Source organism: Trachurus japonicus, chromosome 21 (assembly GCF_045865225.1).
Source record: "Trachurus japonicus isolate A0001 chromosome 21, Traja_1.0".
NCBI classification, from domain to species: domain Eukaryota; kingdom Metazoa; phylum Chordata; class Actinopteri; order Carangiformes; family Carangidae; genus Trachurus; species Trachurus japonicus.
Window position 1 is genome coordinate 36,053,065 of NC_140927.1, and position 27,665 is coordinate 36,080,729.

At 43.8% G+C, this 27,665-nt stretch overlaps 2 protein-coding genes across 5 annotated transcripts in view; both read right to left on the minus strand.

Annotated features, from left to right (window-relative positions):
- The window catches only part of LOC146965728 (myosin light chain kinase, smooth muscle-like), a 56,657-nt gene extending 48,215 nt beyond the window's left edge, over nucleotides 1-8,442 (minus strand). For all 4 annotated transcript variants that reach the window (XM_085766174.1, XM_085766172.1, XM_085766173.1 and 1 more), the window contains exons 1-6: nucleotides 8,275-8,442; nucleotides 4,812-5,019; nucleotides 3,167-3,203; nucleotides 2,863-3,025; nucleotides 935-1,100; nucleotides 780-801 (exon numbers count right to left, since the gene is read on the minus strand). In XM_085766174.1, coding sequence (XP_085622300.1) covers nucleotides 780-801; nucleotides 935-1,100; nucleotides 2,863-3,025; nucleotides 3,167-3,203; nucleotides 4,812-5,019; nucleotides 8,275-8,427 — 749 coding nt within the window. In that variant the 5' untranslated portion in view covers nucleotides 8,428-8,442. The remainder of the gene's footprint in view (nucleotides 1-779; nucleotides 802-934; nucleotides 1,101-2,862; nucleotides 3,026-3,166; nucleotides 3,204-4,811; nucleotides 5,020-8,274) is intronic.
- A 3,413-nt stretch (nucleotides 8,443-11,855) lies between these two features.
- Nucleotides 11,856-27,304, minus strand: LOC146965729 (uncharacterized). The gene is made up of 4 exons (XM_085765109.1): nucleotides 26,715-27,304; nucleotides 16,426-17,258; nucleotides 14,699-14,850; nucleotides 11,856-12,042 (listed from the first exon to the last, which is right to left on the minus strand). The coding sequence occupies exons 1-4, from the start codon at nucleotides 27,295-27,297 to the stop codon at nucleotides 11,856-11,858; spliced, it is 1,755 nt and encodes a 584-aa protein (XP_085621235.1). The 5' UTR covers nucleotides 27,298-27,304.
- Between the last annotated feature and the right edge of the window lie 361 nt (nucleotides 27,305-27,665).

Sequence of the window (27,665 nt, forward strand, 5' to 3'; positions counted from 1 at the left end):
TTTTTGCCGGTAGGAAAACGTGAAATCTGGTGTTTATCTCGCGCGCTCTCTTTTTTCACACTCCCTCGCTTGCCCTCGTATCGATCCGCATAGAAATGAATGTTACTGTCTGTAGGCCTATATGAAAACAAGAACTAGTGAGGGGGGAAAAGAAAACAGATGCACGGACACCACAAAAATTAAACACTGTAACTCCTGTGACAGTGACCACAGCTGGCCACAGTAGTCCAGCTCAGCCCCACGTGAATTAACATTATCATTGATGACGTATGACACGCATTGCCAGGAGAGATCCGATCTGTCTGTTTAGACTGCAGACGCATTGGCAGATATCCGATTTGTATCCGATTTATTTCCACATATAACGGAGCTGAATCTGATCTGACAACATCCGATTCAATGCGCATTTGTCCCGTTTACACATTCTCTCTTTCTTTCCCTCTCTCTCTCTCTCTTTTTACTCTTTTTATTCTTTCTTTTTAATCTAGATTTGTTTTAAATTGACTACTATCCCTTGTGTTGTTTTAATTGTTTGTTGTAGTGTTTGTGATCAACTATGTTGTGCTTTTGCTGTACAGCACTTTGGTCAACTGTGTGCTTTATAAATAAATTGTGACTTGATTTGACTTGACTCATGTTACAGATCCGATCTGAGCCACTTGAGAGGAAAAAATCGGAATTGGGCCACTTGAACCGTGCAGTGTAAAGACATCTGGATCTGGACCTGGATCTGGATCTCGACCTGGACCTGGTTCTGGTTCTGGATGTCTGAGACTCACCTGGAGGTTTCAGCTGGAGAACCTGTGGAGGAGAAACATGAGGAGAACTTCAGGAAAACATTCCACCTCTTCAGACAAACACATGACCAAGTAAAACGCTGCGCTCTGATTGGTCGGCCGGCGCTGCGCTCTGATTGGTCGGCCGGCCGGCTCACCCTGGACGAGCAGCTCGGCGGTGGCGGTCGCTGTCCCGGCGCCGTTGGAGACGGAACACGTGTAACTTCCTGCGTCGTCCACACAGACTTCCTTTATCTCGAGGAAGTGGAAACCGGAGCGTTCGTACACGCTGAGCCGCCCGCCGGCCTGAAGCTCCGCCCCCTCCTGAGGTAGACAACAACAATATACAACATAAGCTCCGCCCCCTCCTGAGGTAGACAACAACAATATACAACATAAGCTCCGCCCCCTCCTGAGGTAGACAACAACAATATACAACATAAGCTCCGCCCCCTCCTGAGGTCAACAACAACATACAACATAAGCTCCGCCCCCTCCTGAGGTCAACAAGACAGACAACGGTTGTGTCCGAAATCACTCCCTCTTTCCCTCCTCCCTACTCACTAGTTAATTCAATATAGTGACTCACTGGTCAAATAAAAAAACACTTTCTGACACTACTCCGCCGCACAGTTAATGACATATTACATCACGTAATTAAAATGTTCCGACCGCGATCGTAACGGCCGGCGTAGTTACCATGGATACAACCATGGTAACGGCCGGTGTAGCATAGACCTACGGGTGTATAGGTACCGACATAAAAGGAGGAGTAAAGCAATATATTAAGCGGTAATATATATATTTAAGCATCAAAGATGTTCAATCAAACCCACATAGTTTGAAACAACATTCACAACAACGTGTCACAACTAAGTATAAAGTCTGCTAGCTTAATGCTAACGTATAATGTAAAACACCATAGATGGGCTAACATAAATTAGCCTCGCTATCCAGAGTCTGTGGTCAGTTTATAACGCTTGTTAGGAAATTTGCTCTGACGTTTGTTGTGGGAGTCTGTGGAAGCCGCGACCGGAACAACTCTGGCAGCTGGACACATTTATTGAGGCTGCTGCACTACTGCATTTATTTGGTAGCTACACCGGTCACTACTGCATTTATTTGGTAGCTACACCGGTCACTACTGCATTTATTTGGTAGCTACACCGGTCACTACTGCATTTATTTGGTAGCTACACCGGTCACTACTTCATTTATTTAGTAGCTACACCGGTCACTACTTCATTTATTTGGTAGCTACACCGGTCACTACTTCATTTATTTGGTAGCTACACCGGTCACTACTGCATTTATTTGGTAGCTACACCGGTCACTACTTCATTTATTTGGTAGCTACACCGGTCACTACTTCATTTATTTGGTAGCTACACCGGTCACTACTTCATTTATTTGGTAGCTACACCGGTCACTACTTCATTTATTTGGTAGCTACACCGGTCACTACTTCATTTATTTGGTAGCTACACCGGTCACTACTGCATTTATTTGGTAGCTACACCGGTCACTACTTCATTTATTTGGTAGCTACACCGGTCGCTACTGCATTTATTTGGTAGCTACACCGGTCGCTACTTCATTTATTTGGTAGCTACACCGGTCGCTACTTCATTTATTTGGTAGCTACACCGGTCACTACTTCATTTATTTGGTAGCTACACCGGTCACTACTTCATTTATTTGGTAGCTACACCGGTCGCTACTTCATTTATTTGGTAGCTACACCGGTCGCTACTTCATTTATTTGGTAGCTACACTGGTCGCTCTGGGCCGCTGTGGTAACGGCCATCCATGACCGCAATGCATGATGGGATATCTTGCTCCGGTTAGTGACCATCGGATGTTCACTGTATTTGGCGGTGAATTATGGGATAGATTCAGTCACTATATAGTGAACATTAATAATCACTAAACATTCAGACACCACTACAACAACTGGTCACTAGAGAGAGAGGAGGGGATTAGGACTCAGTCAATGAGTTAAATGTCAGAGACCAGGTTCTGGTCCAGACCAGGGACCGGGTCCAGGTTCTGGTTCTGGTTCTGGTCTGAGTTCAGCTACTCCCACCTTGGACCATGTGACCCGCGGCGGAGGACGTCCCGTCGTCTTGGCGATGAACTTCCCGCTCTGACCCGGTCTGGAAAACACCCGGCTTGGCTTGGAGACGAACCTCGGAGGACTCTCACTCCAAATACTGGACCGGACCTGGACCGGATCCACGGAGCGACTCCTGGAGGAGGAAGAGGAGGAGAAGGACATCTTCATCAGAGGAGAACCCCCCCCTCTGAAAACAGAGGATCTGCTACTGTGATCAGTGGATCCGGATCTGGATCTTGATCTGGATCTAGATGTGGTTCAGAGTTTAACTCACCGAGGCCTCGACAGGAAGACGCTCCTCCCAGAATCCTCTGCAGCGGAGAGACGGAGAGAAAACATGAGACAAGTTGGAAAACCAGAGACCGGATTCTGGGACAGGAAGTGGACCGGTCCAGATCAGCTACACACAACTACACAACTACACACTGCTTTTAAAGGGACAGTTCAACACATTGGCCAGTCACCGTAACCCCGGTAGTCGTAGGAGTAACTTACTCTGTAATAGTAACTAAAGGTAATCAAGTCGTTTTCGAGGCAGATTCACGGACAGAGCTACATTCCTGAAATCCGTAGGTTTGAATGGTGATGAAGCTAAAAGCCTGCAGACACAGCTGCAGACAATGAGTTGTGAAATGTTTACTACGATAACAACAGTGACTGAAGACGAGGTCACATGCAAACCAGCTAAGATTACATGTAATTAACATTTTGAATTTCATCTCCACTAAAAACGTATGGACACCTACAAAGGCAGACAGGTGTGTAGGAGTCAAAACGTTGTGCTTTCATTAAAACTACGATGTGCAGGAGCCTTCTCTGATCTAAGTACAGACTCCTCCTTGTTCACTCTGACCCAGACTGAAACATGTCCGTCCTCTTCCCTCGTCTCTGACCGGCCACTATAAATACCATAGATATATTATATATACACGTAGATGCCGCCGCCTCTGACACTAACGTCCATTGGAACGATACGTCAACGTGGCGGCCATCTTGGTCAGGGGGAAGCCGTGTCTACTTCCTGCATTAGAGGTCTATCAGCCATTAACATCACCACAACTCACCGAATATTCAACCGATTCTCAAGCCGTTTGGTTTATTATAAATGTCAGACACATATTTATGATACAACATAGATTGAGAATTTTTTTTTTATATATCATACATACACTTACATACTCCGACACACACCCACATGCATACATACACTGAAATGTGTTCTACAAGGGTCTGACCGGGTCTGACTGCTGGGCTCGAAAGGGTGTCCCATATTACCAAACCTTGTTTGGTAATATGGGACAAAAAATTCAGCTATATTGGGACACTTTATAAACTCTTAGTACTTGCAATAAAATCATGATTTAAGCAGTTATGGTTAAACCTTGCTACACATTTTTGCCTCACACAGTTACAATAATCTCTACGCTAATAGAGGCTAGCCAAGGCTAACCATGCGTATAGGGTATTTGCAGCAGGTCAGAAACCGAGGCTGAGGTTCATTGCCAGGAATGTGCCAAAATCAACTTTTGAGAGGATTGATCATTGATTGTTTGCACTGTATTTATCAATGATTATTATCTTCTATGTTTAAAAACTAAAATCAGCACATACATGTTCACATAAAGAAAAGAACATTTGGCTGAAAGTGAATGTCCCATATTACCTGAAACTTTCAGAAGGGGGAGAGAGGGTGGGGGTCTCAGTGAGTTTATAGGTCTGTAGTTTCTAAACAATCACACTTTACAACATCATTTCACCACAGAAACATTGAAGAGATCTGTGATAAATGATACAAACATCAATGGAGTGAGTAACCACCTTTTTTGATGGTGGTTTGGTCATTCTACCAAAAATATTACCTATCACCTGACTTCACCCTAGTAGTACCAGTAGTAGTAGGCCTACAGTGTGTGTGTTACCTAGCAGCAGGATCTCCACGGTAACCTGGCGGCTGCCCGCCTCATTGGCTGCCTGGCAGGTGTAGCGGCCGAGGTCGTCCTCGGTGACTCCGCCCACCGTCAGGCTGAACTGGCCCCGCCCCCCTCGCTCCGCCACGCAGCGCTCTGCTCCAATCACAGCGCTCCCCTCTCTGGACCACGTGACCCGAGGCTCCGGATGCCCACGCACCTGGAGGGGCAGCGAACGCACCACGACACGTCAGAGCAGCGGCCTGTGTGTGTGTGTCTGTGTGTGTGTGTGTGTGTGTGTGTCTCTGTGTGTGTGTGTGTGTGTGTGTGTGTGTGTGTGCAGCATGTGGTCGACACATGTTTCCACTGTTTGTCGACTCTCAGCTCCCATGAGGCTTTGCAACATCCATCAATCTCTCCGACGGTGCGTTCAGGTGCAGTGGGACACCACAGACTCTCTGATGCTGCATTCAGGTGCAGTGGGACACTACAGACTCTCCTACGGTGCGTTTAGGTGCAGTGGGACACCGCAGACAGGCTCTCTAACGGTGCGTTCAGGTGCAGTGGGACAAACTGCAGACTCTCTGGCGGTGCGTTCAGGTGCAGTGGGACATTATGACTCTCTGACGGTGTGTTCAGGTGCAGTGGGACACCACAGACTCGTCTCTGTGTTAATTGTGTTGTTATTTGGTTTTGAACTGGTTAAAGCAGAGAGAGTGAAACCAGATGAGCAATAAACCAGAGACACTTCAAAGACTGAGTGTGTGTGTGTGTGTGTGTGTGTGTGTGTGTGTGTGTGTGTGTGTGTGTGTGTGTGTGTGTGTGTGTGTGTGTGTGTGTGTGTGTGTGTGAGTGTGGTTGACTGCTTCACATCAGGATGCAGTCAGTCACAAGACTGGAGAAATGTTAATCCTCTCTTCACTTCCTGCTCAGCAACATGTGGCTCGATCCCACATTCATCTGGAGACTCTGGAACCAGAACCAGGACCAGAACCAGGACCAGGACCAGAACCAGGACCAGGACCAGAACCAGGACCAGAACCAGGACCAGGACCAGGACCAGGACCAGAACCAGAGGCTCAGATTTGTGTCTCCACCATCACACTGCAAAAACTCAACATCTTTCCAAGAATATTTGTCTTATTTCTTGTCAAAATGTCTCATTTCTAGTCAAAACTAATCTCTTTCCACTTAAAATAAGACTCATCACCTAAAAATGAACTTGTTTTTAGATCATTTTCACTTGTTTCAAACTAATTTTCACTTGAAATAAGTAGAAAAATCTGCCAGTGAAAGCAAGTTTTTTGTGTTTGTAATAAGAAAGAAAAACTTGCTCCACTGTCAGATTTTTCTACTTATTTCAAGTGAAAATCTGCTTGAAAGAAGTAAAAAGTGTCTAAAAACAAGCTGCTTTTTAATGTGATGAGTCTTATTTTAAGTAGAATGAGATTTGTTTCGACTAGAAATAAGACAAATGTTCTGAAAGATTTTGAGTTTTTGCAGTGTGACGTCTAAACTCAGGTTGGATACCAGATGAAACCTGCTGTACAGACTCAGTGTTAAACTGACAGAGTATCAGCTGTCTGTGGTTCTTTACGCGCTGTGGAAATACGTTTTAAAAGGTAAAGGTAAAGGTTTTAAAAAATGAGCTGCAGCAACATATTGAAAAAAGAAAAACAAAGAACGAACGAACTATCTATGAAATAGTTCATTTTTGGAACTGTGAACTTGTGCTGCGTTCGAGACAAGTTGGAATTCCCGACCTCCTACTTGAAAAAGTATGATCGAACGCCGCCTCAAAATCGGAGAAAAAAAATCTCCCCAGACACACAACAATTACTTGGTGATTTCTCTCATTTACCAATCCCAAAACATCATCAAACATTCATCCTCGTCTCCACAACCACAGCCAAGAAAACAATACTACTCAACTGGAAAGACAGAACAAAACTTTCAATACAATCTGCTAACTGAACACTCAAATCTGGAAAAACTTACATTCACCATGAAAGACAATATCACCCACTACGATAAAACCTGGTTGCCATTCATACATTCTTATTCCATCTTCTTTACTTTATCAACCTCCTTATTCCCTGTTTTATTTCCAATATTCCCAATATTCCTCCACTCTCTGGTTTGTTCTGTTCCAGTTTGTGTGTTTGTTTGTTCTGTAGCCGCCATTCGTCCCATACGGTTCTGTACATGTCTGACTGTCTGTGTAACTGTGTCTTGTAATGTGTGTTTAAATGTGCATTAAAGGTATAGTACGTAGGAATTCCCCCCATCTAGCGGTGCGGTTGCATATCTGAACGTATTCTTGATGTTGCATTCACGTGAAATCGGGCAGACGTCAGACAGACAACAGACAAAATAGCCCTTAACACTCGGTTTTGAGGGCTACTAAGATTAAAGCCCCAGTGTGTAACTTATTTGGCTTTTTATGATCAAAAATCAAACATGTCTTTCATAAATCCGTATTTGACTGAAGGTGAATCACAGCTGCTACAAAGTAAAGCTTTCTGGTTCCTTAGAATGAGTTGTTACAAGTCGTTACAAATACAGAAGTGGGCGACGCACCGAACCGAGGCGGCCATGTTGCATCGTGACCGTAGGTAACCACGGAAACGGCCTGTTAAAACTGTCACCACTGTGTAGTGTGAGGAAGGACGGAGGCACCGGTGTTGCATTCAGGTGCAGTCAGGCAGACGGCCGTCGGCAAACCAACCGGATGTCATTTTACTCCACCAGAGAAAGACGGTAAAGCAATACCACATCACCATGACAACATGTTGTCAGACCACTTGTTGACATAGAGGCTTGTTTATCCTGTTACATGCAGCGTCTGTTGTCTGTCTGACGTCTGCCCCATTTCACCTGAATGCAACATCAAGAATACGTTCAGATATGCAACCGCACCGCTAGACGGGGGGAATTCCTACGTACTATACCTTTAAATTTCCAAGTCTGAGTTGTTTAAATGACAGAAATCTGTTTTGATGAATGTAAATCAGCCTTAACTTTGGACTTTTGACTGAATCCATTATAATTAAACAAGATTTTATAGCCGATACATTAAAAAAAGAAGAAAAAACTGGTTTGTTTTCACTTTAAAATTGTATACAAAACAAATTAGACAGATAAAGCTGCAAAACTATAAAATAATCACTGCTTTCAAAACAAAAACCCATAGACGCTTGTTTATCCTGTTACATGCAGCGTCTGTTGTCTGTCTGACGTCTGCCCCATTTCACCTGAATGCAACATCAAGAATACGTTCAGATATGCAACCGCACCGCTAGATGGGGGGAATTCCTACGTACTATACCTTTAGACTTCAAGTCTGAGTTGTTGAATGACAGAAATCTGTTTTGATGAATGTAAATCAGCCTTAACTTTGGATTGACTTCATCCATTATAATTAAACAAGATTTTATAGCCGATACATAAAAAAAAGAAGAGAAAAAGTTGTTACCTTCCCCTCCAGCCGGGCGACGCCCCCCAGCGCGACCCGGACGTTGCGAGGCGGGAGGACGAAGGCCGGAGGCTGGTTGCCGGGGGAACTGCATCTCGTCGACGGGCCCGTTGCCTTGGAGACGGCGGAAGCCAAACGGACGACGTCGCTCATCCTGCTGCTGTTCGACAGAAGAAAAAAAGACACGGACGTCACCTGAACGCCTCACGCCTCACGCTGCGTCCTGATTGGTCGCTTTCCACCCTGAGGTCCTGTGTGTGTGTGTGTGTGTTCGTTCTCTTATTCTGGCGGGACGCGAGAGATAACAACGACTTCCTCCTCAGGAAGTGATGTCACTTCCTGTCAATCTAAACAGAATGAGTCTTAATTGATGTGGTCGTCTGCTGCTCCGCTCTGATTGGTCCACGCCCTGTCAGCTGATCGCCACACAGATCAGCCCAGTCCAGAGTGTGTTTTCAGACCAAACAGAGTCACACTGAAACTATGCCCACACACACACACACACACACACACACACACACACACACACACACACACACACACACACACACACACACACACACACACACACACACACACTCTCTGTTTGCGTTTCTGCTCTAAAAAATGTTATTCTAATCTGAAAGTCCACCTTTACTTCCTATTAAGTCCACGCTGGCTGCTGATTGGCTGCTGCTCTGACACCTCGGCGACTGTTTCCAAGCACCCCCCCCCCTCCTGTCAAAACAACCCCCCCCCCTACACACACACACACACACACACACACACACACACACACAAAGCAGGTCTTGTCTCCAGTGGTATTTTCCCAGCAGCCTCGGAGTGAAACAGGAAGTAGACGTCAGGTTTCTGTTGACGGACGATCAATAAGAGAGAGAGAGACACACACACACACACACACACTCTCTCTCTGTCCCCCTCCCTCAGGTATCAGCTGTTAGAGACTTCCCAGCATGCATCAGGGCACCAGGGCTTCAGGGCCGATCTGCTCTGGATCTTTAATCAAAGGAGAAGATTCCTTCACGTCAGTCGAGCGTTTCACAAACATCCTTCACTACACACACACATTACACACACACACACACACACAGACAGACACACACACTACACACACACACACACACACACACACACACACACACACACACTACACACACAGATCAGAGGATGGACAGATGAGACCTGATGGAGGTTTGTTTAGTCACGAGGTCTTTGAAGGTCTCATTAGTAATGAGTCTGTGTCTGTGTGTGTGTGTGTGTGTGTGTGTGTGTGTGTGTGTGTGTGTGTGTGTGTGTGTGTGTGTAATGTGTGTGTGTGTGTGTGCTCCTCTCTTCATCTGGTGAACCTCAGCACTGCTGTAATAACGTATTATTCTGTGTTTTACTACTGTCCTTTCTATGACTCTATGAGACTAAAACTGTTCAGTGAGGTAGATCTAAATAACTAATCTGTGTGGTTGGACGATGCTGAGAAGATAAAACATCTTTATTTCTTGAAAAGGTTTGGCCAATGAGACGAAGAGCAATATATAGTTGAGTACTGAAAGTAATCTTAAATAGTTTATTAATGTGTCACACCAGTGTGGCAGCTAACACCAACAGGAAGGACTGTCTAGTCTTTTTGTTTTCTTTTATATGTCATTAAAAGTGTCTCGTAATCTCATATGGGATGGACACAGTGGTGGCATGACACCAAAATGAAAAAATTCATTCATTCATTCATATTAAACGTAAACTTATGGGATAACCTAATAATAATCATAATGATAAAGAATCAGTTACTAAATTTAAAAGGATGTTTAAATCTAATGTATCAATAAATATACAATACAATATTAGGGTGAAGTAAGACAGTTATTGTGCTCAGATTAATATAATTCATTATTTTCAGTTTAGATTCAAACTGTTCCATCTGGTTATCTTGTTCTGTTCCTGCAGCTTTCCTTCTTGTAAATAGTGTAGCTATAGGCTACATGAGCTGGTGCCTTTTCAGCCAAACTTAATATAGAAATCCAAACAGTATCCTGTTGTGTTGAATGGATGAATAAGTTACTACCAACACGCGTCCTGACAGCAACAGCGACGCGAGTGAGGAAAAGTGATTATAATGTGTTACTCTTCAATCAGCCTGACCTGACGCTGTGACCCTGAAAACTCTAGTCTGTTTCTTGGCGGTGTCCCGCCCCTAAACACTTCTTATTGGTTGAAAAGTCCACGCTGCTTCCTGTTGACGAGCTACTTATCAGAGAAAAGAGAATATGAGAGAAATTAAATTAAAAAAAACTCCGATGTGAAAAACAGCAGCCAGGAAATGTCAGGAATCTAAAAACAGCGCCAGAAGTTTGTTTACGTCTCACAATAATTTGATTGGTTTGGATTCTGAACCAATAGAATAAACCCGCGACAAAATCGTTGTCACGCTGCAGATCAGGACGCCCGCCCGCGTGCAAGTTTCGTTGCCGTTTTGCTCGCTGTACGTCAGGATGTGGTGTAATATGAATAAAAACTTTATTGATAAAGCAGTTCCTCCCCTCCTGGTTCAGCCTGTCTGACCCGGTCTCTGGAGCTCAGACTATTAGACAGTATTCAATGACGTCATACGAGGGGAGTGGCCGCCATGTTGTACGGATAAACCCTGAAAAACCGTCACCATGACAACAAAAAACAACATGAAACACGTCGACACGTTAGACAAGTTAACGCGGAGGCGCCATGGAGACAGAATTCGCCTCATCGACGGTTTAGATCCGTAAAGTCCCGACGCTTTTCCGCCGTTTTGCTCTGTACGATATGTTGTAATCAGAGTACTAGGTTATCTATACCTGAGGTGTTAGCGACAGGTAGCCCCGCCCCCTCCCTTACTCATCAGTGTTTCTCCTCCTGTGAACCAATCAGAGCCAGAGTTTCACCTGAACGCTACAGTCTGAACTGATGCAGCTGGTGGGCGGAGCTTAAGGCCTGTACAGGTGTATCGACCAGGAAGTGAAACCTCTTATCACACACACACACACACACACACACACACACACACACACACACCATGACCTCATCCTCCATCGACCAGGACACACCGGGTCATACCACCTTAAATCTCCTGGTGCCTCCTTTAAAAAAGTGGAAATACGAAAGCGTTAAGGTAGAAATACTGCAGAGTTAAGGGGGAAATACTACAGAATTAAGGGGGAAATACTACAGAGTTAAGGTGGAAATACTACAGAATTAAGGTGGAAATCAAAAAGAGTTAAGGTGGAAATCCTTAAGAGTTCCTCTTTAAAGAAACTGCAAATATTTGGTTCAGTTCATCACAAGACAATAAAAATGAAACATAGTTTAGAGACACATGAAGCAGAGTTAAGGTGGAAATACTACAGAGTTAAGGTGGAAATAGCCTACTACAGGGTTAAGTAAATCCTTAAGAGTTCCTCTCTAAAGAAACTGAAAATATTTGGTTTCTTTCTGGTTCAGTTCATCACAACAAGACAAGACAATAAAAACGCAACATTATTTTGCAGCTTTAGTTTAGAGACACATGGAGCAGAGTTAAGGTGGAAATGCTACAGACTTCCTCTTTAAACTCTTCTCTACTCCAGGTTTTCACTACAGTTGGGACCCGGTTTCCTCCGGTTCTGGTTCTGGTCTGGTTGTTGATGTTTGTGTCTGAGGCGGGAGAACCGGCGGCAGTAGTCTCGTGCAGCGCGGCGCGAGGCGGCTCCGCCCACCGACCAGCGGACAGCGCGCGGACAGCGTCGGTCCGTTAGTTCAGAGACTCTGAGGTGAATGAAGCGGTGAAGAAAACAAACTCACCTCCTCTGCTGCTGCTGCTGCTGCGGAGTCAAGACCCAGACTGAAGCTGAAGCTGCACCTGAACAACCACAGCTTCATCACTGACTCCTCCTTCTCTTCTCCCCCTCTTCCTCCTCTTTCCTCCCCCTCTCCTCCTCCTCTACTCTACTCTACTACTCTTCCTCCTTTTTCCTTTCTTCCTCCTCCTCCTCCTCCCTCACCCTCACCCTCTTCCTCCTCCTCACATGGTCCATGTTCACATTCATAATTCTTTCTTTCATCCTATTGATGTGATTTTTTTTTTCCAATAGATTTTATTGGATACAGAAAGAAAAACAAGCCACCATCCAAACCCAAATGACGTAGCTCATGACTGTCCTTACCCCCAAAAGTAAAAAAAGACATCAGAAAGGGGAAAAAAGAAAAGAAAAATAAATACATTTAAAGAGTCCCACTGCCACCCCCAACTGTTGCATCAGTCACCCTATACGCATACTGACCATACTGTGCATACTGTGCCTTCTCATATCCATGTAGTATAGTGAAAGTAAAAATAAAAATTACACAAGTAAGGCAAGATGTGATTTTTTCTAAGTTTAAAAGCTGTGAATTTACGTTAAAATGTAAGATAATTAGTACCATGTTTGAGTATGTCATTGTTCATATATTTTTAAATAAAGTTAAAAAAAAAAATCATAATAACAAATACACTCCAAACCAAGTGTTAACCTACACTTTCTGCATAAACTAATACGACACAACTGCTGATGGACTGGAAACCAAAATACAATGAAAAGAAATTCTATTTTGGTAAATTTTGTATTTAATTAATACAGTATATATATATTTCTATTGATTGTTTATTTATTTATTTTTCCGCTGCTGACACCTAGAAACGTGTTTTGCTTTATTAACAATCAGATATAGAGAGCAATACAGGGTAATGATTACATGAATGAAGAATAGGTATCAGTATTTTGATTATGAATTTGATTAGAAAGAATCAAATTCTTCAACATCAAACTCAAACTTTCAGAGACAGATCCCTCACACTTCATGCATCATGTCAACAACTCTAACTGGTGCATTTACTGACAGTCTGACCTTTATTTTGTAGTACTGAGTGACTGATGTTGTCAGTGACGTAGGCTACAGACACACAGAGACATCACTACAGGTGGGTGCAGTCAGTCGTTCAGGAATGAGAGTTACAGTCTAGATCTCAGTGGTGGTTCATCACCAACATGAAAACTCACCACATCTGGAGAAACATAATTATCACTCAACAGGAAGTTCAAAAAGCTAAAGCCTGAGAAGTAGTGGAATAAAAATAAGCTGCAGTACGAACAGGAAGTTGTCTGAAATATGAAATGACACAATAACAAAGACGCACAAATAGTAGATGCTTTTAATTTGAAGGGCTGACTATGAAGTCTTTACAAACTTTGTCTTGATTTACTTTTTTTCTGATGATTTCAGTTAAAATTCCTGTCCTGACCTCTGATTATTACTATTGATCAGGAGGTCTGATCAGTTATTATTGATGAGTAACATCAAACACGTCAGGAAGTTCTTCAACATTTATTTACACATGAGTAAACTGCTGAGTGGATGTGATCATGTTACATTATCATCATCATTAATAACAGTGAGTCCATGTTTGTTGTGTCCATGTGTTGATTGACAGCTGTCAACAGTCAGGACGGCCCTGGTCAGTCTGAGACGGATCACAGGTTTCTGGTCCAGTTCTGCTGAGGAACCTGCAGAACTCTCTCTCCTGTTGAGTCCTGCTGTTCCATGTTTCCACCAGCAGGTGTCTCCACAGGTTCAGGTCTGAACTTCAGTCTGAGGGTCTGATCAAACTTCATCATTTCTCCACCACGAGTGTGACTAAGCCTCCTCAGCTCCTTCAGCTCACGCTACAGTTGTGTTGTGTGTTGTGTGTCTGTGTGCGTGCAGTCATGACTGAGCAGGCTGAACAGCAGGAGGCTAAGGACACACTGAACTGAGAAAAGAACAAATCATGTCAGGAAGTGATTCTGTTCAGTTCGTTCACGCCAACAATTCTTTCTTTTGAATGAAACATTCACAAACGTCACAACACTAGTCCAGAGCCCAGTTGGGACCGAAGAGGACCATTTTCATCACTGCGATAAAACACAAATCATAAAATATTATTTTGTATTGAAAGTGAAATACATATTTAAATACATGTATTGGAAATACTGCCTATCCCTGCAGAGAGGTGGTTCTTTATGTGCTGCAGAACAAGCCGTTCAAAACATATAGGTGTTACCGAGTCACAGGGTGGTAGTCATTTAAACAGGCTTGTTACGACCCCCTTTTGTCTAGGGGAACGGGAGAGGTAACAAAGAGAAGAAGCAGGGATACAGGTGAATGTGCTATATGGATTTATTGGTTAAGCAAGATAAATAACTGAACAAGATAATGGGGAGGTAGCGGGTGGCGTCAAATCAATAACAAAACAAAACAAAGATCGCTGTGGATCAAACTCAATACAAAAAGTGGACGCCACCCATAAACTAAAAGGAAAATATAAGAAAACGAGGGGGAAAAGCAATCCCCAAACCAAAAGAGCAACGAACAACAGCTAAGGCCTATTCCCCAAACAAAGACATACAAAGCAAAAGCAAACGAAGAACGTGGCGTGGGGCAGGCCGTCACAAGCAGACTGTGCCCACTGACTTTCTCTTCCGGGCGGCTTTTAAAATGTCCCAGCTTCCGGCTTCCGGCAAGGACGTGGAGGCTTCTGAGGCAGGTGGGCACAACAGCCTGAGTCAGTGAGATGTTAAGGATATCAGCAAAGATGTCTTTCAGCTGCTCTGAACATTCCCTCACCACACACCCAGGGATGCTGTCAGGACCGGCCGCTTTGCGTGGATTGACACTGACAAGGACTTTTTTGACCTGGGCGGCTGTCACCTGGAATACCTGCTCGCCTTGTTATCGGTGTTCACCTCGAACCGTGCATGAGTCAGTCAGGAAAGGTGGGGATCCTTGTGACTGACATGATGGGGAGAGAGTCAGCAACCGTGTTGAAGCCCTGCCACAACCACCAAGAGTCTTTATTGTCCATAGAGTGGTTGCTGAGCTTCTGTCCATGCTTGATGCCCCAGGAGCCAGGACAGATTTTGTCTTGCCAGTCTGTATGCGGCCATGTCCCCAGATTTAAAGGCAGCATTTCGGGCCTTCAGCAGTGAACAGACCTTTCCAGTCAGCCAGGGTTTCTGATTGGCATGCTCCCTGATTATTTTGATAACAGTCACATCATCTCTACATTTACTTATGTGACAGTTGAGGGTCCTGTCACTATGCCTCCAATTGATCATGTGCCCTGGCTACTTGGCCAAGGGGATGTCCCTTTGGGTGACTGGCAAGCGCGCATGACTCTTACCCCGGAGATGTGGGTTCAATCCCCGCCTGGGCCCTCTTCACCTTGCCACACTTATATAGCCAGTGATGGTCTCAGTGTATTCCTCCAGGTCAACAATGTCATCCTTTGTTGCTGCCTCTTTGAAAGTGTTCCAATGTGTCCTCTCAAAACAGTCTTTTAGTGCATGTATTGCCTCCTGAGGTTACATTCTGACTTCTCTTACAGTGGGTTTTTATTGTTTCAACCTGAGTTCGTATGCAGGAGTGAGCGTGACAGTTAGGGGACCAGAGCTGGGAATATGTGGGAGGGGTGGCTTCTCTACATGTGATCTAATGTGTTGCTGCCCTACACATGTCACATGTTGATGAAGGTTTGGCAACACAGCCCTCTGCAGATGGCTGATGTTCTGATACAGTTCTTTCGCTCATAGCCTCCTTTTACAGTGATACTTGGTGGTACATAAACTTGCTGCTACAATGTTAACTGTTGACATTATGCTAGTTAAAGTTCATTAATAGTTACATTGATCATTGTTGTTGACATAGGCGGCGCCAGGGTGGGGCTTGGTTAGGCTATAGCCCCACCAAAAATTGAACATTTAAATTCTGGCATTTATTTGAGCCCCACCACCATATGGGTTAGCCCCACCGTAGTTGAACCGGTGAAAAATACTCTGGTTGTTGAACCAATATAACTACCAATGCACCTACACCTCCCACTACAGCTACACTTACAAATGCACCTACCACTGCACCTACTGCTGCACCTACCACTGCACCTACCCCTGCACCTATCCATGCAACATCATGTTTCACTGCACCTACCCATGCACCTACCACTGCACCTATCCAGGTGACTGCACCTGTCACTGCACCTGTCACTGCACCTACCACTGAACCTACCCATGTAACTGCACCTACCACTGCACCTATCACTGCACCTATCACTGAACCTACCCATGTAACTGCACCTACCACTGCACCTATCACTGCACCTATCACTGCACCTATCACTGAACCTACCCATGTAACTGCACCTACCACTGCACCTATCACCGCACCTATCACTGAACCTACCCATGTAACTGCACCTACCACTGCACCTATCACTGCACCTATCACTGAACCTACCCATGTAACTGCACCTACCACTGCACCTATCACTGCACCTATCACTGCACCTATCACTGAACCTACCCATGTAACTGCACCTACCACTGCACCTATCACTGCACCTATCACTGAACCTACCCATGTAACTGCACCTTCCACTGCACCTACCCATGTAACTGCACCTCCTACTGCACCTATCACTGAACCTACCCATGTAACTGCACCTACCACTGCACCTACCACTGCACCTCCCACTGCACCTCTCACTCCACCTACCCATGTAACTGCACCTACCACTGCACCTATCACTGCACCTATCCATGTAACTGCACCTACCACTGCACCTACCACTTCACCTACCACTGCACCTACCCATGTCCCTGCACCTACCACTGCACCTGCACCTACCACAGCACCTACCGCTGCACCTATCACTGCACTTGCAATTACCGCTCCACCTGCAACAACCACTGCAACTCTAAACCAGCGGTGTCTCTCCCATACCCTTGTTTTTATCTCTTTATAAAGATCAGGTTCATTGTCTCCACATGACTGAGCTGATGTTCCTGTCCTACGTGACTTAGCTGATGCTACTGTAGATCCCAAGATGGTGTTTCCTGGTGAACTCTTCCCTTCTCCAGGTCGACCAATATCGATCACCCCCTCCTGCAGTCTGGCTGGAAGCACTGGAACATCTGAAGAAAAAAATGTTACCATAGCTTCTTTAGGGTTACAGGACATTCTTCACTAGAAATACCACAAAGCACCATTCTCAATATTCACTTTGTTCCAACCTATGGTCCTTTGCTGCTAAATGAACTGGAAACTAATTTCAAGAAGGGAATCAGGATGAAGCTTAAAGTACAATTCCAGGTAAATTCAACCTGGGGCTCTAGTTTCCTAATATTTTAGGTCTAAAAGAAGGATTCTGAAGATTTTCTTTTTAATTGCTCCTGTTTTGCAGTGGTTGTGCCTGTCTCCGCATCGCCACGGCAGAAATGAACACAGCAGACAGCATTTCTGCTGTTTAGGCTGTTTACATCCCTCAAAACTGAATTTTTCCCCCCAGACAGCGTCAGATGGCTATTCAAACATACACTAAGGGGTTTTCTTTATTTCAAGCAAGCCGACATGTTTGTAAATGGAGATTAATATAAAGTCTTGTGCAAACTCGCGAAGTCTCGCGTGAGAGTCAAGTTGACGGCTAACTATAGTTTACAGGTAGAGTAGCTATGGGAGTCTTTAATAAACAAACAAACAGGTCATCTGAAGCTCCTGTTTGTTTCACCAATAAAGGAATATCAACTCAAGCCACAACATCTTTGTAGCGGTAAGAGTAAGTCTGGATTGTGTCTATTCTGCCTGTAAATATACTGAGAGCGTCAACTTGACTATCGCGCGAGACTTTGTATAGCATCTCTGTTTACAAACATGTCGGCTTGCTTGAAGTAAACAAACCCCTCGTTGCATGTTGGAGTCGCCATCTGACACTGTCTGTGGAAAAAAAAAAAATCGTTTTTTTTTGTGATCAATTTTTTATTAAATTTTTTCTATATTAATCCAGTAGAACAACAAAAACAAAGATATAATAAAAATACACACGACAGGACCAAAAAAAAACTCCAACAAAAACAAAATAAAACAAAAAACAAACAAACACAAACAAACAAGCACCTTGAAAAGAAGAAAAAAAAGAATGAAAAAACCACTAACAAACAACAACAACAAAAAATAACAGAAACAAAACTGTCAAGTATCCCGTTTTGGCCGGGAAAGTCCCGTATTTTACCCCTCTTTCCCGCCGTCCTCCCGTATTAGTATTTTCCAGTAAATCTCCCGTATTTTAACCCGCGTTATTAAAAAATAATAATACCTCGGGCCAGTCCCGGCACCCCGGACTGGAAGCTGCTATTTAATTTGAGTTTTGGTTTTTACCTCGGAGTGGCCAACTCTCTATTTATCCTATCTTGGTTAGCGACGATGAGCGTACTCGTCGTCATTATGTGCGAGCACACAGCCCAAAGCCGACATCACCGCGGCACTGACTGAGGTCCTGCTCATCAAGCTTGTAACGGGCTGACCCGCGGTTGTTGAAAAAAAAAAAGAAAAAGAAAAAAAGACTCGTATTTACCGCGCGAACACGCGCGGCTCGAACCAGCGCGTCCACACCGGTCGAGTTGTGTCGTCCATGCTCAGTTAACCCAAAAGAACAGCTAGGCAGCCCAGTCCAGAGAGCAACAGAGAGGGACAGCAAAGTAACAGGTGTGTGTGTCTGTGTCTGTAGCCTACCTGCTGTAAAAGACAGGGTCATTCTATAATCATAGAAGGCTGAAAATCCCAGGACATATCTGCTCCAGTTATTCAGCAGTATAAAGCTAAAGCATGTGTGGGCCTTCTGTCATATAGATATCTGACAGTAGCTCCAGCTATCAAAATACAGATGAGAATAGGGCAGAAGTTGTGGAAGAAGACAGTGTGGCCTGAAAGAGCTTCATGGTGAAGCAGAGGAAATGCTCGTCACCAGCTGGTCCAGGCCAAAAGATTTTTTTAAATTAGTTTTGTTTTTGCCCACCAGCCACAGCTCCACACTAGACCAGTTCTGAGTTCACTTTCATACACTTCAGCCATTAGTTACAATGATAAACCTCAGTCAGTACTGAATCTGCTTTAAAAAAAAAAGAAGCAATTGTCTTTTCCCTCTGTTTCTCCTCAGAGTACACCAGAATGCCTCATTTATGTGTTAGAAATAAAATTTTAAAAAACACACACATTATTGTTGTTGTGACTATTGAGGTCAGGCACACCTGGATTAATCAGTTTGTCCAATAATGGCAGACAGGAAACAAAGGAGCTGGCTGAAGATCAGGAAGTAGTGCAGCTGTGCATAAAGCCAGTGATTTTAGCTTTCTTGTCTTAAAATGTAAGGGATACTGGAGCTTGGTTGGGGTGGCAGCACTGTTCGCGGCGGGTGCCGGAAAATTTCCCTTATTTTCAAATCCAAAACTTGAAAGGTATGCATAAATTCAATATATACAGACATCCAAATATAACAGTATAATAGTACTGGAGGACAATTCCATACCATGTGAAAAAACGTGCCCATGGTGCTCAGGGAGCAGAGTTGACAGTCTGGATTTGGAGCATGTTTCATCTGAAATAATTTCCAAGGAGTACAGTAGAGTCTGTGTACAAAGTTATAATGTATCATTTGATGATTAGGATTTCTAGATGATAAAAGGATATTGGACCACACCATGTTCCAATCTACTGCTGAGGAGGAAACAGAGAGGTCATAACTCCAACTGGTTTTAACTCATTGAGTGCCATTGACGTATATGTACGTCAATCAAAATCCAACGTTTGAGTGCCATTGACGTACATACGGTATACGTCAAATGCACTTTTCTGCGGCTGGTTAAGGGGGGCGCTGTCGCGCACACTGTGAGTAATTTTGGGGCTTCTGGGATGTGTAGAACGAAGAAGACTGTAGATCAGAGCAAGAAGTTAAGAAGAAGAAGAAGAAGACGAGCACGATCGGTACGGAGATAAAAAAGTTGGAAAAAGTTTCTATTTCTAGAGAAAAACGACGGGCAGAGCCTGGAACAAGTGTAACGTGGAGCTGGAGGAAAGCTTAGCCACGGATGCTATTAGCATAGCTCCAGCATGAAGTGATCGGAGGAGGCAGGAAAGGTAAACTCATCTAGATGATCAGCACCAAAATGCCGAAGCGAAAGCGGAGGCAGATCGCGGAGTCAGTTTCACCAGTTGCTGTAAACCGGCGTGACGACGAACCGAGAGATCAGCACAGAGTTGATTTTCTTGGGATCAGTTACCAGTTCCCCTTGAGATGTTCTAACAGTAGAGATGTTAGCAAAATTTTCACTGGCCCGAAGACTCCAGGCAAGCGATCGACTTGGCCGAGCACCTTCAAAATAAGACTTTTTGGGGTGGCGTTTGGCTCACTGGGTGGAGCTGCCGCCCCATGTTGAGGCTCGGTCCTCGGTGCAGGCGGCCCCGGTTCGAGTCCCGCGTCGCGACGGCCCTTTCCTGCGTGTCATCCCCCCACTATCAATTAAAGGCAATAAAAGCCCAAAATATATACTTTAAAAAAGGGAAAAAAAAGAAGACTTTTGCCGTGTGCGGTGGATAAGAAACTCAGCGTGCTGTCTATGCAGAGAGTTAAGCTCAAAGTTCAAAGTCTTTTATTGTCATTCCACATGTTAGACATGACAGAACGAAATTTGTACCCAGGTCCCAGATAAAAAGTAAACAAATATAAAAGCAAGGAACGGGCACAATCACTGCATATTGCACTTCTTTCAAGTCTCAAATCAGGAGAACAGTTTGTTCAACTTGGGCTAGTTTCTGCTCCAACTCCAGGCGCCTATGATGACGGGACTTGTTCAAATTAGAAGCTAAGGAAGTACATTTACTACGAATAAAGTCTTTCACCGCATCCCATAATATTCGGGGGTCGTCAACGGAGTCTTTGTTAAGTGAAATAAACTCCTCTAGGGACGACTTAAATTGGCCAATGAAATTTTCATTATGCAATAGCGAAGTGTTAAAACGCCAGCGAGGAGCCTGGTTTCGGTGTGTTGTCAAATTGGCCCTACATATGATAGCCTTGTGATCTGAAATGGACAGGGGAATCATATTAATATGAATCTTTACAAAAAGGTCCTTTGATGTAAATAAGAAATCAATTCTCGAAAAGGAATGGTGCCTAGCAGAAAAATATGAAAAATCTCTAACTGAGGGGTTACAGAGATGCCATAAATCAATCACGGCCACATCCTCCGCCCATTTCTTTGATCAGCTCCCTCTGTAGCATTTTCACTAAGTGATCCCAAACAGCATTAAAATCAGAGCCAATGACAAAACGAAATTCTGGAAGGTCAAGTAGGAGTTGAGTTAGCTCTGTATAAGAATTGACATCAAAATGATTTGGAGCATAAATGGATAAAAAAGCAATTTTGACGTTAGAAATAATGGTTTAAAGAAATGTGATTCTGCCCCCTGAGTCACCTCCTGAGCCTAAATTAGTGAGATACAATAAGTACTACTCTAGATTTACTTGAGTGGGAAGAACTAGCCATTTTGCATTCTGTGAACATCTTTCTTTAACAGGTGGGATTCACTGACCATAGCAATATCAACTTTTTCTCTGCTCAGAGCCTCTAAAAAACTAACACGTTTTGATGGTGAATTGAGGCCCCGGGCATTGAAAGATAATAAGGTCAGACTACTCATATATCACGTGAAACAGATAGTACCAGCATTCTCAATCTGACATTTGGGGAAAAAAAGAAGAAGAATAAAGAGTGAGGAAAAAAATAATAAATAAAATAAAAAAACTCCATTGATTTGGGGTGACCTGAGCCCTCCCCCCCTCCCAAGCAACCAACCCCCAGCCAAAAAACAAAACAAAAAAAACAAACATTCACCTAAACCCCGCCCCCCTCTAATAAACAATCCATGCAAGGTGTGCAGGGGATCTACCCACAAAGAAAAAAACGAACACAACGGGATCAACATGATCACCCCCAAAAAGTTAGATTCACCTCTTCATCAGTGCGTCGCTGCCTCTCCTCTTCCATAAGTCCTGTCCAAAAAGTTCTTTGCATCGGTTGGAGTCTCAAAGATGATGGCCTCTCCGTTGTGTGTAATTCTTAGACGGGCTGGTTATATCATCCCATATCGGATCGACCTGGCCCTCAGCCACCGCTTGACTTCATCAAAGCACTTTTGTTGTTTGTGGATTTCCATAGGAAGGTCAAGGAAAAACAAAACAGGAATATTTTTGTAGAGGATTTTATCCCCATTTTTCCCTTTTACCTTGGCCGCATTCACCACGCGGATTCTGTCATGATGGCTCAGGAACTTCATTATCAGTGCTCTCGGTACCGGCGAAGATCCGGACCCGGACCGACCGGTGATTCGGTGAGCTCTTTCGATGATGAGGGGTGAACGGAGCGGACCCATATCCAAAGCCTCGGGAAGCCATTGTTCCAAAAAGGAGCAGGCGTCTTTTCCCTCTGCGCCCTCAGGGAGATCAATCAGCCTCAGGTTGTTTCTCCTGCTGTGGCCCTGTGGATTTAACTTTTTCCTCGAGAGCAGAAGTTGTTGTATGCAGGGCAGAGACATTGTCTTCATTGGCGGAGATGTGTATCTCTGCTCGAGTAATGCGAGCAGTGCAAACTTTGATTTCTTTGCTGACGTTGTCTACTGCTGAGAGAATATTGTCAAATTTCAACGAGAAGTCTATTTTCGCCGCGAGGATGTCCTCCGGGCTCGCGGCACTGGCACCAGATGCCAGGTTTACTGAATCACCTGTAATTGCACCTGACGGAGGGGCTGGTTCATCGGCCCAGTCGGACTCACTGGATGACAAAGGCAGTTACTTTTAAAGTAACTTTTAAAGTAACTTTGCAGCGGAGCTGAGGAGCGTGCCTCACCACCTGCCCTCTGCCATGCCGGAAGTCGGTTTTGAGGGATGTAAACAGCCTCAACAGTGGAAATGCTGTTTGCTCCATTCATTGCTGCCGTGGTGATGATGACAACTACTGCAGAACAAGCAATTAAAAAGAAAATCATCAGAATCCTTCTTTTAGACCTAAAATATTAGTAAACTAGAGCCCCAGGTTGAATTTGCCCGGAATTGTCCTTTAACAGCATGAGAACCCAAATTAACCAGAAGCTACAGTGTAGGAGCCAAAATACGTATATTTTTGCCTGTCTTTTGTTTGTTTGTTTTTTTTGTATATTTTTTGTCTTTTTCGCCTTAAATCGGTAGTATAGTCCAGAGAGAGACATGAAATGGGAGGCAGAGAGGGGGGGATGACATTCAGGAAAGAGCCACTCAATACGGGATTCGAACTGGGGCCGCCTGCAGTGAGGATTATAGCCTCAACACATGGGGCGGGTGCTCTACTGATCATAGACCCTTTGAATCTTTGGACGCATCACAAGACAAGTTGGAAAAAAAAGGGTGAAAAGACAGCTACAACATACAGATCAGATACAAGGCACCTGCAAATGAGATATCCAGCATCTGGAAGATTTTAAAACAGTAAAAACGGATCAGAGAAGAACACAGAACTAGATCACACACAAAAAAAAACAATAAGCAACGAACTTTGAACTTGTGTAGTGCAACTGTAAGATAGCCTTGGTTTTGTCAAGAGGGTATTGAATATATCTGGCTTCTTAACTCTTTCACGACCATTGACGAGTTAACTCGTCAAAACTAGGGGTTGCACGACTTCAGATTATTAAAAGTCGACTCTAATGTTATGAAAGTCGAGTCGACGTCGACTAGTCGCTGATGACGTCATTCATATTTTTCCCATCATAAATCCCAGGAGGAGGGAAATGCTTTGCAACAATCTGTATTCACTGACTGACAGCTCATTCACAGAAATGAGTCCACAGAACAGCAGCTTTATAAACAACAAGCTGTAAATCACTTTGTTTTTTTGTAACACACTCCTATACAAGTGCAAAAGAAAATACTGTAGCTGCTGTTCATTAAACAATTAGGGAGGAAAACGACACACAGGCCTCGTCACCATCACAGTCCTGCTCACTCACAGTTTCACTCACAGCTTGTTGTTGTTGTGAGCGACGTAAAGCTGTCGATATGAGCGGAGTTTTTTTTTTGTTTTTTTTAATTGCCGGCAGCCCGGACACACAGCCCGCGGAAGCGCAGCGCTGGTCTCACAGGCAGCAGTTTCTCCTGCTCTCTCTCCACGCCGGTCAAACATCGACCCGTCTGTAGCTGCTCGGTTTTCCACACACACAGGTCTGTCTCTAGCCTGTATGTAGCCTATGGATGTGTCTTGTGTGCAGACGCAACTGACAAATATCTATAGACGGACAAGCTTAATCATCATTTATTTTATTTTGAAAATTGACCGGATTCTCTCGCCTTTTCTGTGCCCGACTTCCTGTCTGGTACGATCTGGTTCTATCCAGCTTGACCGCGCTCGTATTTTTTTCTTTCAGCGAGACTCAGCTGTTGTTTAAAGCTGCTACTCTTGTACTGTCACATGATCAGCGACTAGTCGACGTCAAGCTGAAAACGTCATTGTGGAGCAGTAAAGTCGATTAATCGACTAGTCTGTGCAACCCCTAGTCAAAACCGTTTTTTTTTTTTTTTTTTACAGATTATGATAATAGACACTCTCAGGTACACTGTGTGTGAATATGGTTCCTCTGATATGTAAAAACTGTTAAACTACTAACTGTTAAACTACAATCAAAATATAATGTTTTTTATAAACTGTGTAATCTTGGTTTTGTTTGAGTAATCGGTCTCCTTGAATGCTGCTCTGGCGTGCTGTAGCCCACGGCTGTAGCTACAGTGTTGCGACTTTCTTGCTAAATCTGGTGGCTTTCCAAACCCTCTTGGCGACTTTTTTTTTTTTAAAGTATATTTTTTGGCGTTTTTGCCTTTATTTGAATGCACATAGTGAGATAGACAGGAAAGGGGGAGGCAGAGAGAGGGGGAATGACATGCAGGAAAGGTCTGCCCGACGCGGGATTCAAACCGGGGACGCCTGCGTTGAGGACTGTAGCCTCTACATGGGGCGGCCGCTTCAACCACTGCGCCACGCACCACCCCGGCGACTTTTTTTTTTTGCTGAGCAGCAGGCGCCGTGCAGCGGGGGCTGTGAGCCAGCCGCCCCCGCCCCAGAGCACTCAGCGGCGGCCAGTCACACAGCAGTGTCACGGACCTGCTGCGCTGCGGCCAGAGACCCTCACCGCTGCACCGCTGCACCGCTGCTCTCCAGGCTGCCACACCCCCCAGATTTACCTACAAAAAATAACTCAGTAACTCAAATGGTCCATGATAAAAAAAAAAATTTCCAGCGGATATCTTAGTTACAACATGATTGAGCTAACTAAATATTTTTTTGCATGGATCGTTTATTAAGATATTGAGTTATTTAAAAAACACTGCTAACGGCTAACGGCTAACGGCTAGCGCTGCTCCTGCTGAAAGCAGACCAGGAGAGAGAGAGAGAAAAAAGAAATGAAATGTCGTTGGTGGGTGCATTGGTTGGGTTAAGGCAATGAAGAAAGGAGTTGGTTAAGTTTAGTAAAAAGAGCAGGTAGAGGGGTTCTTAGAATAACATAGAAATAATATACACGAAGAAAAGCAACTTCCGGTCGTGACTTCTGGTATGGATGAGCTGAGCTATGGCGGCGCCCTGGTCCCTGCACACAGGTCCCTCTTGAAAAACTTGCAGTTTTTTCGAGGAGCACATTGGAAAGTCACTCTTCAACCACGTGAAAACCGTTTGTTTCTAGGTGATGTAAGGAGTTCGGTTCGACGTGAGAAAAAAGGTAAAAAATAGCCAAAAACATGCGGTCCGGAGCGGATGTGCTGAGCAATTAGTGCGATCGCGAAAGAGTTAATTGAACAACTGTTCATATCCAGACTGACACAAGAGAGCATTATTCTCAGAATGCTCTGATCTCTATCAGATGTTCAACAGAGCCAGGTTATATTTAATATTCAAAGACACCCTTCTGGATGCTTCAAACTCATTTGACCACCTGATGATTGGTTGCTTTTGTAGCACAAAATTTTTCATTAAATGTAAAGTGCATTACAAATAAAATGTATTATTATTATTATTATTATTATTATTATTATTATTATTATTATTATTATTATTAAGCCTCTGAACTGATAGAATTGCATTATTCACAAACAACTTTGTACAACTCATTGTATCTGAATGATCCAAATGTTTGTTTATCTTTGCTCTTTACTGTTACTGTAATTCTGCTGCTAGTGCAATGTTAAAGCATCTTTTTATAATGACAATAAGTGACAATTCAACCTTTAAGAGAGGTGTGGCAGTTGAAACCTCTGCACAAAATTGTGGAAAACCGGAGCTGCACAATCTTCCAATTCTGTTGTGGATATTGTTGTGTATTAAATCCAGTTGTGGATCATTTTAGGGCAGCACTTTTCTTTCTTCATTTTGAACGAGATGTGAATTCAATACATTTTTTGTGTTTGCTCTCACCCAGAGGAAGTGTTGGTGTGAGTTGCCTGAAGGTTTTCACTCAGAACAGTCAGAACAATTTTCTCATACCTTCTGACTGTGGGAAAAGTTAATTACTACATCACTCACCTGCTTTAAAGTGTCCTGACTTCACCAGCAGCTCTTTGACTTGTTTCTGGTTTTTCTCCTCATTATTGAAGAGGTGATATTTCAACTCAAACTTCTTAACAACATCTGGAAGTTTACTTTTGTCCTTGTCTTTACCCTTTGTAAAGATGAAATCGTCCAATGTCTGGTTCATCAAGGTATCTCCACCTGTGAACAGAAGGTAGCTCTTCTTTCGACCTTTTGATCCAAGGATTTTCCCTGCCCATTTCACAGCCTTGATGTCTTCTTCAGTGAAGCGTCCGACTCTGAGAACCACCAGGAACAGACAGGGTCTGGAGGAATTCACGAGGTCCTCACAGAGGGTTTTAACCTCCTTCTCAGTGTCCACTGAGTCTAATAATCCTGGAGTGTCGATCACTCTGATCTGTTTCTCAAACACTCGTCCTCTTGCCTCATCGATTTTTGTCGTCACAGGTTCAAAGGACCATTCAGACTTAAACAATGGTCGTCCTAAGATTGTGTTTCCTGCAGCACTTTTACCGACTCCTGCTTTACCAAGGAGGACAATGGTGAGCTCTGGATCTGGATCTGGATCTGGAGCCATGTCCAAGTGTCAGAAGACCTGAAAGTGAAAGCAGTAGAATGGTAATGTTAATCTTTCATTTTGTGGATTAACTTCCACCAGTAATAAGGAAGTTACATTATAATATAATGTCTTTGTGTATAATGTCAGATTTTATTTTATTTACCAAACAAATACACTTCTGAAAACCAAAACATTTGTAGTTACAACAATTTTCTAAGAAATTAGTGTGTTTTTCTGGTCAGATAGTATGGATTTTATTTTTAACCCTTCAGAATCTATGGCATTTTCTTCTCTCACCTGGTCTCCTTGTGTATTACAGTAATGCTTGTAAACCCTCAGCCCTGTTATACACAATCAAGTCATTTACATTCTTCTTTTCAGGACAA

Bases quoted from the DNA above. Each gene is read 5' to 3' on its own strand.
- LOC146965729 (XM_085765109.1), bottom strand. From the start codon at position 27,297: ATGGCTCCAGATCCAGATCCAGATCCAGAGCTCACCATTGTCCTCCTT. The intron at 17,259-26,714 runs GTGAGTGATGTA...TTTTTTCTTCAG, and splicing joins GTCAGGACACTTTAAAGCAG to ATGTTCCAGTGCTTCCAGCC. The intron at 14,851-16,425 runs GTAGGTGCAGTT...TCACTGACTCAG, and splicing joins GTGCAGTGATAGGTGCAGTG to GCTGTTGTGCCCACCTGCCT.